The 16748-nt window shown below is 44.0% G+C and overlaps 1 protein-coding gene and 1 pseudogene across 5 annotated transcripts in view; one reads left to right on the top strand and one right to left on the bottom strand.

Annotated features, from left to right (window-relative positions):
* Positions 1-16748, bottom strand: part of PLXNA1 (plexin A1) — a 311748-nt gene that overhangs the window by 82034 nt on the left and 212966 nt on the right. For all 4 annotated transcript variants that reach the window (XM_081900456.1, XM_081900454.1, XM_081900457.1 and 1 more), the window contains exon 10: positions 12194-12394. In XM_081900456.1, the coding sequence (XP_081756582.1) occupies positions 12194-12394 (201 nt within the window). The remainder of the gene's footprint in view (positions 1-12193; positions 12395-16748) is intronic.
* Positions 13486-14584, top strand: LOC309363956 (mitochondrial inner membrane protease ATP23 homolog pseudogene; annotated as a pseudogene). The gene has a single exon. The product of its transcript is annotated as a mitochondrial inner membrane protease ATP23 homolog pseudogene (transcript).

Genomic DNA, 16748 nt, shown 5'->3' with positions numbered 1-16748 from the left:
CTGCAGCTAACCTTCATTTCCTGTTTCATGCAAGCCAGGTAAAGGTAAAGGTACCCCTGCCCGTGCGGGCCAGTCGTGTCCGACTCTAGGATTGTGCGCCCATCTCACTTAAGAGGCCGGGGGCCAGCGCTGTCCGGAGACACTTCCGGGTCACATGGCCAGCGTGACGAAGCTGCTCTGGTGAGCCAGCACCAGCGCAGCACACGGAAACGCAGTTTACCTTCCCGCTATAAAGGGGTACCTATTTATCTACTTGCACTTAGGAGTGCTTTCGAACTGCTAGGTGAGCAGGAGCTGGAACCGAAAGACAGGAGCTCACCCCGCCGCAGGGATTCGAACCGCCGACCATACAATCGGCAAGTCCTAGGCACTGAGGTTTTACCCACAGCGCCACCTGCGCCACCTGCAAGCCAGGAAACTATGGTAAATGGCTTCCAAACAAGCAAGGGTTCACAAGCCAACTTTCAGCAATAGCTTCACAGCTTGGTCTGTTTGGAAACCTTTGTGTAGAAAAGTCTGTCTCCTGCCCCTCTATTTTCTCTGAGTGAAGCTAGCATGTGGTTCCTATCTGTTATTCAGCTCTCTCAGATAAAGGTTAGGATGTCTGAAAGAAAGATAGGAGATCCCAAGCAACGCTTTATACCTGAGATGGCCCAGCTTCCTCTGCTCCCGCCCTGGGAATGTCTAGCATTCTTTACACCCCGATGCGTGTCAAAACTCTTCTTCCCTGTGAAATATGGCATTGGCTCACACTGGTCAGAAGGCAGGATCCAATACAGGACGAGAGAGTCCATAAAAACTGAGCTGCCTTATGCAGCTCTGTCTCCCCACCCCACCCTTCATCAAGGTCCAAATTTTGTCTTCCATATCTCAACACTAGTGCATAAAAGTATCTCCACAAGCAGCAATCTACACAGAGGCTATAACATGCCTAAACCATGTAGTCATGCAGACTTCCCATGTGGCTATACACAGTAAGAGGCTGACAAAACATGGGTGGCACTCTGACAATTTCACTTAGCAGCAGAAAGGACTTTATGTGGCATCAAAATTCAATGAACCCAAGGACTCAGGCACATCATAAACATTATTTAATGTCCCTACCAACTTCTTAGCCTATCCTGGCTGTCCTTAATTATGAGTGGGCCAAAGTGGATACTAGCTGCCTGCCTGCTTCCATCCTTTGACATAATGTTGTCTCCGTTCTTGACTGAGAAATCCATCACCTGTTGCAAGTCTACCACCAATGCTCCTTGTTTCCAAAATCTACACCAAATATTCAAAACAAATTATCTGTCTTTAGAAATCAGAGGAACACACATATGCAGGTGGACAGAAACTTACACAGATGGGCACACAGCATGATAAGCAAGCAAACAGATGGATGCAGAAGGACACCCAGAGACATAGTATAGATATGGAAACACAGGCAGAGGAAGGAAAGGAGGAAGAGCATCAGAATCCAGTGCAAAATATCCACTACAGAGGAACGTAACAGGGGGAGGAAAAATAAGATGCTCATGGCATACACGTTTTCAGCATCTTTATTATTAATAGGCAGGCTAGGCCCTGTTTCTTCAATGTGAAAGCTAAGATGCCCAAGATCTTTATACTAGGCATCCCGCCCTCCAAATGTCTGTAGTATGGAATAAACACCTTCTGAACACCTTAGTGAATTCCTTGAAAGATGCTACACTTTTACAGTGTTGTCTCCACAAGGCTCCAAATCAGTCCAGATTTAAACTCAAATGAAGGGATTTGCCTATATCCCCCCAGGATACTTTATTTGGAGTTTTTCAGATTGTTTTCTGATGAGTTTTCTCTTTACCATGTTCCACCAAAGTATCAAAAACACTTGAAACAAAACACTCAAGATGGATGGTTTTGGAAACAGGCTAGAGAAAGTTTCAGTCCACCCCAAAGATGAAAGAAATTAAATGTTTTTACTCATTCCCAATTCTCACACTCTTAAGTAATGCATGCTATTCCTGACTAACAATAGTCCCTTCAATGTATTTTACTTATATATTCTAATAGGAGAACTCTAGCAAGACTAGTTTACGTTAAACACGCACCCAGCTGCACCAAGTTTGAAAAAGGTAGGCAATCTCAGCAATTCAATGGATAATTTTATCAACACTTGCTTAGTGGACCTATTCTGAACTTTTATTTCATTCATTCAGAGAAGTACAAACCTGTAAAAATGCTCTCCATCACAGTAAGAAGCTTATGTATCTAATATTTTTGTTTATTTTTTGTCAGTCCCATATCCAGAGTGTGTGCAATGGCTAAAGAGAAAGGCTCTCAACAAGGAATACGGCCTGTCCGCTAATCTCATAGACTCATAAACAACCATGTTACAGTGGGAACATCCACCTTGAACGTATATACTCACACAATCAGCTTCCAACTTCATTTCCCTAGGCTGTTTTCTGCACGAATAGTACAGTTGCAACTGTGTCCTATTTTTCTATAGTTGATGACCTCAATGCCTTCCCAGCACTATAGGGAGGGCAGTAATGCACATCATGTCTCGCCGGGGCTCAACTGCAATTCATCATTATTTTATCTGCTAGAATTTAATTGGATCCTATCAAACTCTCCTGATACTCCCTTTTCACTTTAAACACTGCTGCAGGAAAGATAAATGTCGGTGCTGCTTAGAGAGAGAGAGGCTCTCCCCTCCACCAACCTTTCTGGATTTGTAAGATCCAGTGCTATTTCCCTCTCTGTGCCTGGCCAATGCTAACACACACACAGAGAGAGAGAGAGTAGGTGTGCAGTGCTCATAAAAGGGCCTTGTGTATATGATTTATGGGGCCCTGTAAATGTACTCAAGGCCCAGTAAAATACCAGTGTGTGCGTGTGTGTGTATGTACACGTGCACACACACACACACACACACACACACACACACACACCAGGGCTTGACATCTGCTTTGATTTTACATCTGCTCTCTCCCTGCCTAGCATTTATGTTTCTCCATCACCGCCTGTAACTCAGCCTCCCTCCCTTATAAATTTGCCTAATTCTAAAACTATACATCTCCCAAGTTCAGCATATTTAGAGCCTCGGGTTTTTATGCAGCCATAATGAGATCCCTTAGACTCAGGTCCAACATGAACAGAAGCAAAGTTTTTAATTGAATATTTATTGGATGTTTAATTTATACTTGTATATTTAATATATATTATTTTACATTCATAGGCCTTTGGGATGTAAAATGCTTGGCTGCTGTGAAGAATGGAAGTTCTGGGGTGTGTGTTTTTTTAGCTACGCAGTATATTTTAGTATGTTTTAAAATTACCTTTATTGTGTTTTAATGGTTGTAACCACCCTGGAGAACCTTGCTTGTTTATAGGTTAAAAGGTGCAGTTTGCATTTTTAAATGCATAAATAAAAAATGTATGTCATAATCTCTTGGGTGCCTTGCTCTTATACCTTGTGAAACACTAAAAGGACAAGAGAGCCCAAGAACATCCCTCTGACTCAGCATGCCACCAGTTCCTCCAGCAAAACAAAATAACTTAGGTATATTAAAAGAAGAAGAAAGATCCTATGGGGGCTTTGAGATCCTCTGGGAAGGCTTTTCTATGGGTTCCTCCACCTCTACAGACACATTTGGTGAGGTCACAAGAGGGGGCCTTCTCAGTGGCTACTCCCTGATAGTGACACCAGCCCAGCCTAGCTGTCTCTCCACCTTCCTTTCGCCAGACAGGCAAATATATCTTTTGTCCAGACAGGCCTTTGGCCACAAACAGGTCTTCTGAGAGTGGTGGTGTACATTTTCTTTTTCTCTTTTGTCGTTCTGCTATTTAATAGTTTTCAGTGTTGCTTTTAATAGGGCTGCTTTCAATTGGTATAGGCATAGTCATTTAATTAAATTGTTTTAATACATGCTGTGAACTGCACTGGGTCCTGCTCTGGGATAAAGGAGGGATATAAAATAAAAAATAAATAAATACATTTCTGGCAAACAGCAACTTTCCCTCCAAGGCTATACCCACTCAGATCAGTGTAAGTGTTTTATCCCATCCCTGTAATGAAGGGGAGTGGGGGGGGGTAACCGGTAGCCTTGCTGTGAGGTAAGAGGGCTGCTGCAGAATGATAATTTGGCCTTGCTGATGTTGTCGTCTCCCCACTCCCTGTATTTGCCACAATAGCAGAATTCTTAACCTCTACATCAATGAAACAATCAATCAATCTAGTTTTAGAATGTCACAAAATGGAGCCAGGAGAGTAGGTACCATTTATCATGGAGATGTCTGGGCACTGTTCAACAGATGTTTACAGTAGCAATGAAACTGCAGTTTAAGGGATCTCAGTCACAATGGAAGCACTGGTTGACAAGGGGGCAGGGATCACATTCACACAGCAAGGAAATATTGATACCAGAATGCTTGGGGAAGCACCGGAATTCCTCTAAGTGATATTTTCAGGGTTGGGGGCACAGTGTTACAGGAGAACTTCCTGAAGAGTCAACCCAGAAGATGATGCTGGGGGACCTCTGTTCCAGCCAAACGGCCTTTGGCTTACGAGGTTCCATTCTGTCTGCCATGTTGTTGTGTGTGTGTTTTTTTTAAAAAAAACTACACAAAACTTCTGCAAGAGATCACTTGGAGGCTTGAGGTGAGGGGCCACCGATATACAGGTGGCACGCTGCTCTTCCTCTCACTTCCAACTGCTTGCCCCAGTAGGTTGTGAAACGCTTCAGCCGCTCCTCAAGTGGTGGCTTGGGGATGAATGAGAAGAAGCTTGAAGCTTAATCTAGACAAGATGGAGGTGCTGTGGGTGAGGAAACTGGGAAATCTGGGGGGAGGCTTACAAGTAGCCTTGGACAGGATTGCACTTCCCCTGAAGGACAAAATTCACATCTTAGGGGTCTTCACAGGGTTCTGTCTGTGGAAGCACAGCTAGAGGCACTGCTAGGAGTGACTTGTTAGCTGAGGCTGCTACCACTAGTGACATACAGGTTAAACTGAGTACAGCTGGGAAACTTTAACTTGGGCAGAACCCACATGTTGATGAGGATAGGGCAGCTGGAGCATGTAACACTGATTTTGTACTAGTTGAACAGGTTGCCATTCTGCACTGTGCTGGGTTTGGAGCTCTAAAGCCCTAGAACAGTCATCCTCAGCTTGGTACATGGCAGATGTTGGAGAACTCCAACTAGTCAGCATGGCCAGTGCCCAGGGATGGTGTCTGTTATAATACAAAACATCTGGAGGGCATCAAAGTTAAAGAAAGATGTCTAAGACAGCTAATAGTCAGTAGACAAATGCTTTTTTAAATAGTCTTCTAAGCTGGCTAGTTTTCCCCACATATTGTGGAGGAGAACTCCATCCGAGACTTCCATAACTGTACAGTTTTGACTCCAAGGGCTTCAGCACATGCTACATTCGCAAGCATACACAAAGACGCGCCTAATAAAAATCTGTCCCACTTTTGTTACCATAAAGTAGAAACATAGGGAACGGACAGAAAGCTGTTTTCTAAGTTTCATGTCACCTTGCAAAGTTAACCAACTTTGAAAAGTGTGAAGCAATACAATGAAACCAGATGGAGTGGGGGGGGAAAGCAAGAGAATAGAGAAAATTTTGGAAAAGTGTGAACATGAAGCCTTTAAAACTGCCTGGCTAGTTGCCTTTAAATGTTAAGAACACTTGTGTCCCTTCTAGGTGTGAACAGATTCTTGAATTAGAAAGAGAGTTCTAGAATGGTAACTGAGTGTAAAAATGGAGTTCAGATATTGATGTCATTGAAATCTACAATTTCCAGTACCCAAACTGGAAAGAAAACAAAGATGAAAAAAAGGACTTTGATATGGGGAACATTAATATGTTAAGCAGTTGAAAAAATGTTACAAAAATATATTGGTATTGAATTCTGCATACATAGAGAGATTTTGATAATGTAGAAGCTAAATCTGGGTCCCTGTAAATTAAATAGACACACAAACAAAAACTGAATGTCGCAGACAGTGCAGCTGTACGGGTAGGATCCTTTGCTGAAAGTTGAGACACATGGGGTATAGTCCCAAATATTATTGAAATTCATGGAACTTGAGTGATTAATAGCATTCTCAAGTCCCTTCCATTTCTGCAGGTCTTAAGGTCAGTTCCCATACTCCACAAACTCTACATTAGCATTAGGCAACCACCAATCTTTTAGAAACATTAGCATCAGGCAACCACCAATCTTTTAGCCATGTGTGTTTTAGACATCAGTGTTATTTAAAACATGCATTTAATCTGATTGTATTTTGCCTTGGGAAAACTGCACACAATCACGGGCAGTGTGAATTGCCCTCAGTGCCCTAACTTTTCTTGGAATCTTCCCCCCTTGATTTGGATTCTAATTCCAATGCAGACACCAATTTGCATTGCAAAAGCTGCATTTTTTCTTTAAGACCTCTCTTTGGCTGCTTCCATTGTTACCGTATTTTTCGCTCCATAAGACAGACTTTTCCCCACCTAAAAAGTAAGGGGAAATGTGTGTGCATCTTATGGAGTGAATACAGGGGGGAGGCTGGCAGAAAAAGCCCGCAAGAGCCGCGCGGAGCTTGTGTGCTCCGCGCGGCTCTTGCGGGCTTTTCCCCAGGAGGGAGAAGGGACTGACATGGCCAGTCAGTCCCTTCTCCCTCCTCATAGAAAAACCCACAGGAGCCGTGCGCTCCTTAAAGGGTACGCGGCTCCTGTGGGCTTTTGCGGAAGGTGGGGGTATTGCCATAGCCGTGCGCAGCCTCTCCCGGCCAGAGAGGTTGCGTGTGGCTAAAGAGGAAGCCAAGACAGCCAGCAGGATGGATCCCGCTCGCTGTCTTGGCTTCTTTGCTCTTTGGGATGGGGTGGGGCCCGGGCTTCCCCCGGCAGCCCCAGCAGCTCTGGGAGAAGTGGACAGATTTTTTTTCTTGATTTCCCCCTCTAAAAACTAGGTGCGCCTTATGGTCCGGTGCGCCTTATGGAGCAAAAAATACGGTAACAACATGGCACAGAATTGCTTTCTGTCTGTCCACACAGCAAGCACCTCTAGGCCAATTTTTCTATGGAGGCACCTCTATGCTGCTATCATATACATAATAAGGAGACTAGGGGTGACTCCACTGTTTCTTATATAATGGTTCAATAGCTATAATGATGCGCTTTAAGCAAAATCTACAGTAAGCCACTGGATGGAAGTACGGAACTATTCTGGTAATGCTCCAAGGCACTGCTTTCTTTGGCATCTTTTTGTCAATCGAATAGTTATGGCATTGACAGAATTCAAGTTACCTCCTGGCCTTCTAATCCTGATCCAATCTCCCGCTTATAGATGAGAATACACCCTCCCCTCATTCAGGTTTTGTGTTGCTATAGATACAGGATTCCTCTCCCACAGGCTGCATTTCAGATACAACCTTCAAGACCCATTAAGCCAGCGCTTCTGCTGCTGTTCAACCATAGCGTTTATTGTTAAACAGTGTCCTTCAGTACACAGCATCCCAAATCTCCTTAGAGAGAACTAAGCTCAATTGTGTGCTGAAGTGAAATGGGAGGGTTTAAAGAAGAGATTTGGAGAGGGAGACCCTGACCCTGAGTGTTCACATCCTGGTAAACATAATGAGAAGGAGGATACTCAGTACCAACAGGATTCAGCTTTGGAATCTTAATTTCAAAAGCATGATGGAAATGGGCTAATATAAGGAAGAGATGAAGAAAGACACACAGGTTTACTTGTAATCTTATCTAGCTAAAAGCCAGGATCTTGAATAGTGCAGGGAGGGAATATGGGATTAGCTACAGGTTAGAGTATTTTCTTTCTTTCTTTCTTTCTTTCTTTCTTTCTTTCTTTCTTTCTTTCTTTCTTTCTTTCTTTCTTTCTTTCTTTCTTTCTTTCTTTCCTTCCTTCCTTCCTTCCTTCCTTCCTTCCTTCCTTCCTTCCTTCCTTCCTTCCTCTCTCTCTCTGTTTTCAAAATATTAAAAGTGTTCTTTTAAAAATTCGAATAAAAGAGGGAAAGAAGGTGGCAGCGGAGTAAGAGAGAGAAGAGAAGAGAGAGAAAGGAGGCAACAGGACAAAGCTGCAAGACTACAGTAGGTATCAGTGGAGAATAAATTCTCAAGTGATAAATTTCTATCCACTGTATGTGCATAAAGCCCAATCCCTTTAAGGAATATATCACATTATCATTCTAATACTAGCAAGTTGAGCAAAGTCAAGAAGGCTGACGACTGTAGGACAGCAAGACATGCTGAATTTTGCAACTTTCAAATTCCCAAAATGAGGGATGCTGAAAAGTTGTGATGTGACTTGTAAATTCAATATAAAATGGTACCTTTTAACTGTCTACTTATTTTTCTCACCTAAGAAACCCCAAGAAATTTAATACTGCCACACCTAGGAATCAAATAAAACAGCCGCATAATGCAGTGGTATGACTCCCCCCCTTCCTCTGTAATGCTTGCATTTTTTTATTGTCTCCACTGTTTTAATCAGGTTGTTAAGATATACTGTTTTGTTACTGTAATTGTTTTTACTGGTTGTTAACCATCCCAATAGTATATTAACTAAAGGACAGCATGAATGCAGGTGTGCGCACATGCACACAAAATAAAAAAAAAAATTGTGAGACAATTCCAAGACTCATGCTTGAGTTTCCAGTGGTGAAGTGCAGCTGATGTGAAACAAGATATACTAGCAGCTGTCTCCTACTCTTGAAATAGGCCAGAAATCCCCTTCCTTCCCATTTGCTTTCTCCTGAAGCAGATGAAAATGGCTCCTCTGAAGCATTTACACTGCCTGGGAGCAGATTCTCCCACCCCCTAATCAAGACCATTTCAAGTACTGCAAGCTAGATGCGATTAGGCTGCGTATATGTTTCAGTAACAGCACTCAGATGGCCAAGAAGGTATTTTGTGTAACTGGTCTCCTGCTGTGCAGATGGCTGCTCAGTTGACCTCTGAAGAATCCTCTCCAAGCTGGCAATTGGGAGTGGCAAAAGCTGTGTTGCAAAGAAGGATCATCAACCAGCCTCTACAGACTCATTGTCATTGGGCAAGGGGCAGTCTGCCCTTACAAGCAAAGGTGAGGGAGGACTGTTCTCTCTCTCACATCCTCCATTTCATCCATCATGGATGTTTCCTTCATTCTGATTCCAGCAATTTAAGACAGGGCTATTAGCATACCCCAGCTTAGTCCTGTGGTTTTTAAACTTTCTTTTGCTTTAGCTTAAGCTTTCTCAAGACAGACTGTGTGAGTTTCCTCAGGCCTAGTTCATATGTTGCCTATATAAGTGCAGAAAGAAGAATCAAGAGTGATGCATGATCATTTGGGGGATCTAAGAGTGCAATTCAACAGGTGCAAGGGTGGCAGGGAGGAGAGAACAATATTTTGGGGCACTAGTACTTCTTCCGTAGCTTCTACTGATGTGTGAATGCTCCTTCATTTGGGGGTATAACTTCCAATCCAAAGCTATTGACTCCAAAACTTACTAGCATTGCATTGGCTTCCTATTTGCTTCCATGACCAACTCAAGGTGCTGGTGCTGACTTCCAAAGCTGTAAACAATTTGGGACCCAAATATCTGAAGCAGCATGTCTACCCATCCTACTATCCTTGTACATGAAGATCTTCAAACAAGACCCCCTTCTACAAGTAATCATTATTTGGTTGAGTACATTGTGTAGGTTTCAAGGGACAGTGTTGATGCTGCAAGGAAGCTCTACTGGTGCTGATGCTACAACCTTTGCATTGTCAGGTTAAAACATTTTTATTTACTCAGGCATTTAAAAAAATATTGTATGGCACCCTGGAATTCACTAGGTCAATGACAGGCTAGATTTTTTTTTAAAAAAAAATATCCTCCTTTCTGTAAAGTATAACTTCAGTGTTCCCCCTTTTTTGTTCTGTGTTTTCTTTCCCAGCCCAAATATTATTTGTTCATTCCCCGCCCCCCCTACTTCTAGTTTAGCATTCATTTCACCATTTGATTTTTCTTGTCCTTCTGTTTCCTACTGCTTTGCCTGAGCTTCCTGGATACATAATTACATTTTTAAAAAGCCAAACAACATTTTGGATTCTACCGTCTACTGAACCATTGAGTCTCCACTGTTCCAAATTGCACTGTTTCCCCATCAGAGGCAACATCAGATAATGTGGAACTAAATATGAACTAGTATTTCTAAAGAATCCTCCTGCTAGAGTTCTCCTCTCCCCCACCCAAAACTTGCAAAGGGTTGTTGCCAGAGCATAAAAGGGAAATGGTGCTCTCCAAGATCTCTCAACCTTGGTTTACGCCAAGAGAATCCTTGGCACGAATGGGAGGGAGGAAAGGCCCTTTTCAAGCAAACATTAGCTCTTCCATAACTCTGCAATGTCATTCATGTTGCTTAAGGGCAGAAGTTTATGGAATGCTGCTCACACCAGGCTGCAAATGAGCTTTCACAGTGCAAGTGATAGAAAAGAAATGTTTAAAGGGATTAAACTGGAAGCTGGAGGAGGAGGGGCTACTCTTATGCAAATGAGTGGAGGTTGGAAGACAGCCCAGCGGGTCAGCCAAGGAATGGCATGCCTCTGCAGATGAAAGGACTATTAAGACTTTAGACCTGCTAGTCTTTAATGTTAAGAGTGCCGTGCAAATAATTCATCCATTAACGTAAGGCGTGTGGAACTTCTTGAGGTTTATCAGGTAAGATCACTGATCTGGCTTGACTGCAATGAGAAACAAACTCTCCCCTCTCAACACAGTGGCTATGATAAAGTGGAAGAGGTGATCAGTGGGGAAGTACATATGGCAGGAGCAGCCAGGTAGTGCCATGGAGCCAACCTCCTGACACCAGGATTGCAGTTTACGTGACGGTGCAGCACCAGAGTGGTGGCAAGGTCAGAGGGAACCACTGGAGCCAATACAGCACATTCACCGGTGCTACCACACATCCAGCCCCAGCTCCACACTGTCCCGGTGAGGTGCAGAGACACCAGTCTGGGAAAGGAAACTTTGCAGCAATGCCTCATTCCACCAGCCACTCCTGACCTTTGGAAAGGCTATGGTTGCAAGGCAGAATTACATAGCCAGAGCTCTGTAAGTAGTAGACAGAAACATTTTAAAACAGATTCTGATTGTCAAGCTACTATAGATTGACTAGCTGCGGAAACAGATCCAGTATTGTTACGGAGAATCCAGTCTAGGGATTGCACCAGCTCGTGAGGGGATGGGTGGCATCGACTGAATTAAGCAAAACAGAATGAGCAGAGGAGCAGAAATTGGGGGTGGGGTGGGGGAGAGAGAAATACAATCTGGGAAAGTGTTTGAGGATGTGGGAAGGTGTACAATGCCAGATATAAATCAGAATTGACTAAATTCTGTTTGCAAAGTTGGATCAGCCCAAGTGTGGGAGAGTAGAGAGAAGGATGGGAGTTCCTCTGGGACACAAGCAAAGCTGGCTCAGGCCTAGGCAGCTTTCTCTGGCTTTCATAAGCAAATTTCTTTGGAAATGCTCATAAAACATAGCAGAGTCCCCTTGGGTAGCTTTGGCAGAGCAGCGGAGGAAGGAGGGGATGTTGATCCTGCACAGAACAATTTCACACAGCTGAAGAGAAAGAGAAACAGGAAAAAAGGAAAGCGGATAAACACAAGGGCAGAAAGAGGATCAGGACTGCTTCCAAGGCCACAGGAGCGCCATGAACACACACTTCGTACATTCCAATAAAGCAAGGAAGCAGCACGAAACAACGGGAATGACTGGGGTGCCGTTTCACCACAGGAGCTGTGTGATGGGAGGGGAAGACCCGGAATGGACACCTTTTGTGCAGAGAGGGTTATAAGCAATCCAAGGTAAAAACATGCTCCTATCCCAAGTCGAGCAGAGAGACAAGCAAGCAGGTACTGGCAAACAAGGTACTGGATCTGCTTGGGTGCAATCCCAGAGTTGCTTTCCCGTTACTGGTTAATGGGAAAGCAACTCTGGGATTGCACCCAAGCAGATCCAGTACCGGCAGCTGCAGGAGCCAATGCAGCCGAGCACTGGCTCCTGTAGCTGCCAGTACTGGATCTGCTTGGGAAAGCAACTCTGGGATTGCACCCAAGCAAGGGTAACATGTGATCTCCTCTCAGATACATGCACAGTTGAGGCCAAACATGCATAAGAGGCAAACAGGGAATTTCTGCTGCGTTTCCCCAAAGCAGTCTTCTCAAAAGATAACTATATTCCAAAGACTCACCGAAGTGTTTTGGCACTGGATGCTGGTGCTGTTAAAGCGCAGGGCAGTGACACGCTGGGATGTGCCAGGGATATGGAAGATGCACTCGTAATTGCGCTGTCCAGACTGTGGCTGTGGCAGGTTTTTGGCAGTCAAAGTGATGGGCTTCACCACACCCACAGGGATATATATCTGGGTAGATGGAAGGATCTGCGGGCAGTCCTGCGAGAGAGGTGGAGGAAAAACAGTCAGCATTAAGATCTTCAAATTCAGATTGTCATGATTAGCCACAGATCATAGTCTCAAGCAGCACACAGCACAAAGACTTTACCCCACACATAAGAGTTCTGCAAGAATAAATTGAGCACTCATAAAATACGCTCCTCAACCAGGTGATAAGAATTGGCTAAAAGCTGACCTCCAATCAGATATATTCTCAATATAAGCTTCTTGCTCCTATAAATCCACCTTAGCTAATGAGTCTTCCAGTTGATTGCCCTCAGATTCTGATGTTCTAAAATCTCTGTCAATTAATCTCCTCTTCATGGCTCTATATACCTTCCCAAAGGGAACTCATGCACAGTACTAGACTACTACCTGCCCAACTTCCTCAAGCCCTTTCATAGTTCCAAACCATGTAAGAGCTATGTTAGAAATGATCTGTCACTCAGTTTCTCCAGTCTATGTAAACATTATATTCAGACCTCAGAATAGATGTAAACAGTTCATACGCTATTATGGCTGTGTTCAGATGAACTCAAGTAAACACTAGGTATTTCTGCAGAGGTTATTCACAAAAGCCTTTCATACTTCTGTACTGTTATTTCAGGGTCTGCATTCAGAGCATACCCAAGCAGCTACATAATTCACATATAAAAAATAATAATACAGATCATAAAACAGATTAAAGCATAAAGTCCTGCCTTAAGTGAACAAAGAAGTTAGTGGAGATTGCAATATTGGTATACACCCAGTCATAATGTCATTGGGCAGGTGTGGACACACATCCCATCAACAGGACCACCTGAGCCCTATAGTGACAATGTTGAGTGTGGGGTCTAAAGAAGGTTTCTGTTCTCAACCAAACACACACAGAAACTCTCTTCAAATGTCTGCACTAAATGCACGAAGGTCAAAAAAGAACCAATGAACCCTAGCGACTGAGAGTGATGCTAACATGGCTCAGGACCACAATACCTGAAGGATTGCCTCTCTTCATATGAACCTATCCATACCCAACTGAGTCCCTTCTTTGTGGGCCTCCTCCACAAGAGGTTGAGGGTGGCAGCACAAGAATGATCCTTTTGATCACTACGGTGAGTGACCTACGGTGGCCGGCGAGGCCTCCCAAGCCATGCTGTTTCTGACGTGCTTGAATGGCTGAAGGAGGCTCCTCCGAGATGCCTCCTCCGGAGCAGCCACAGGATCCGGGGAGCTGCGGCTCCGGCAGAGAGTGGGACGATGACTTCGGGTACGGCCTGTTTCCCAAGAGGAGCCACGGAGGCGGGAAACAGCAGCAGTCCATGCTCTATAAGGCCGTCTTCACCAGGAACCACAGGTGCCAGCTGATGCTGCAGATTGCCCTGGAAAGCATATGCTAAGCTGCTACTTGATGCTATGAAGAATATTGGCTGCACTGTTTTCAAAGATCGACACTTCTCATGTGAAGAGTGTGATGGGTGTGTCAGTGGAGGATTCGATTCTTCAACATCACAGATTGTTCTGTGCCAAAACAATATTCATCACCAGTCTCATATGAACAGAGTGGTTGCACATGAGCTTATCCATGCTTTTGATCACTGCCGTGCACATGTGGACTGGTTCAATAATATCAGGCATTTAGCTTGCTTGGAGATTCAAGCTGTTAATCTTAGTGGTGATTGCTCCCTCCTAAATGAAATAACCCGGTTTAAATTTGGATTGAAGCAGCATCAGCAGACTTGTGTAAAAGACAGAGCTGTTCGCTCCATCTTGGCTGTTTGGAACATCAGCAAAGAAATGGCTGAGAAAGCTGTGAGTGAAGTCTTTGAATTGTGTTTCAATGATTATGAGCCATTTGACAGAGTGCCTCGCAGCAGATCAGATGCAAAATATGCACATAGAGATTTCCAAAACCGTGACCGGTACTATGCAAAATTTTAGCCAAAAACTGTTCATTTCTTGCTACAACATTTGGGGACAATTTTCAAAAGATTAATTGTGAAGATAGCTGGAAGTCCACACACAACAAAGAATATTCATGTTGTCAAATTCCTGTTCTGTGTTTTGTTTGGTGTACAAATTGGTCTAGCAGCCCCCCCCCCCATGTGCACATAAAAGTTTATGTGAGTATTCTACTGGAAATTAATTTTGCAAATGCTTTGGTTCTCATCCTTGGTTTAATAAATGCTGTTTCATTAAAAAAAAAGAATGCTCCTTTTCTGCAGTGGCTCCCCATTTGTCAAATGTTCTCCCCAGGGAGCTTCAGCTGGCTCCTTCATTGTACACTTTTAGGCGCCAGGTGAAAAGGTTCCTCTTCAACCAGGCCTTGGGCTGATTAACATCTGATGCCCTTTTAAATATGCTGTGGGGGGATTCTTGGTTTGTTTTTATATTGGTGTGTGTTTTATATTGTATTTTTATTTTGGGAGCCAACCTGAGATGTACAAATGAAGGGTGGTATACAATTATTATTATTAATTATTATTATTATTACTACTACTACTACTACTACTAATTCTACCACCACCACGACTATTACCTTTATTTTAAGTCCTCATGCCATTCCAGATAGAGGGGAAAGTGTGTTTTGTCAGGTGAGATGGTAGCACTTCAGCAGTGAAATTCCCTTCCCCTTGTAGTGTGATTGGCATCAGTGTTGCTTATTTTTCAGCACCAGGTAAAAAAGTCTATGTTCACTCAAGCCTTTGTTGGGGATAGAATCAATTTGCCAGCTGTAAAGGGGTTGCTTTCTGCATTGTTGCATGATGCTTTCATTTGATGCTTTCCCTGTTTTATGCGATTTTACTATTTTGTGAAATTAATGGATATCCTTACTTTATTCTGTGACCTGCCCTGACATCAGCACTTGACGAAGGGGGGAGGGACACAAACTGAAATAATAAATAAGTAAACAAGCCCAAGCTGCAGAGCACCAAGCTGGCACATGAAGCCTTGCAAACCAAATGATAGCTCTGACTGCGGCTCTCTCAGCATGCCTGACCTAGAAAACTCGCCCTATCCTAGTGTAAAGAAATCACCTCTAGGATTTCAATGAAGCCAATAATCAATCATGATGAATTTCTCAGAGCAGCATCCAGCCCTGCTAACCGTACTCACTAGTATCTCCCATGCTCCTTTATCTGCAAGGTCCCCACTAATCACTGGCAACCAATCACTGCATCAGCCCCATCTCTGGAGGCAAAGGGGCATGCATGATGGAAAGGTTGCAGCTGCACCTGACAGAGGCTGGGTTTATTTGCTGACCCAGCCAAGAGCTCAGCTAGCACCTGAGTCATGGCATAACCTTCGCAGTCTCCTTCACTGAGTGGCTGTTCAGCACCCTAGCAAAGCAGACACATAAAACTCTGTACAGCATCCCTTGCTGCTCTCAAGAGGACAACCCTGACCTCCCCAAAGCCAGGTTGCAGAGCACAGGGAGAGAATAAAAATAAACAGGACCAGGCAAGAAAACAGCCCTGCATCCCAGGAGGGTACCACTTTGGCAACAATAGCCTGATGCAATCCCCAGGCGAGTCAAACTGGGCCTGGGAGGGAGGCATCCCTGCTTTAAATAACAGGGAAAGGTGGAGAATAACATGTTTTGAACCAAACAGTGGTAGGATCAGAAACTTTGCTCAGGAGCCTGCAAACACATTCGCCATAGACTCCAACAGGGGGCGGACCAGCTCTTTCCCCCAGCCCAACTCACCAGCACCAATTCCAGTAAGCAAACTTGTAATAGAGGCAGGAACAGCAGAAGTGGGTGTGTCTATTCCAGGAACAGTTTCCAACTACACAAAAACAGGACACCTCAAAGTTCTTTATGGGAGCTCATTAACCCTTGAACAATACTTGCTTTGCTCGCTGGATTAAACCACAAAGTCAAAGCAGTACAGGAGATACATACCCAGACCCTGAGGTTTCAAGTTCTCTTGAGTTTTTGAGGTTCCAAGAAGGTGAGTTGCACTAACTTCTCTCCCAAGATTCCATGATTTCACTGACATACAGGAAATAACACCCACATAGCTCTTTGTCCTTGAGAATCAAATCCACTAATTCTGGGGCGTCTTGGGCAAACAGATTAGGTGCACATGCCTAAATACCATAGCCCAAAACACAGAGAGCCTAAAAGGACACACCCAGCATACAGATACAAAACATGGGTGCACGGCAAATGGAGTACATGAGCTAAGAGCCTCTCTCCCAAAACATGCACACATTTTGCTGACTGGCTTTTTGAGACAGACCCTGCTCAATCCTGCTACGTCACATGTTTGGCGTCTACAGGGAGCCGTGTGTCATCCAGCAACAATTTTGCCCCGCTCAAAAACAGGAAACACCTGGTGCTAAGGAGCCTTTCCTAAAGAGTCTCATG

This window comes from Podarcis melisellensis, assembly GCF_964234715.1.
Source record: "Podarcis melisellensis genome assembly, chromosome: 2".
In the NCBI taxonomy this organism is placed as follows: Eukaryota; Metazoa; Chordata; class Lepidosauria; order Squamata; family Lacertidae; genus Podarcis; species Podarcis melisellensis.
Note: the sequence above shows the minus strand (reverse complement) of the source record. Positions and strands in the feature narration are given on the sequence as shown.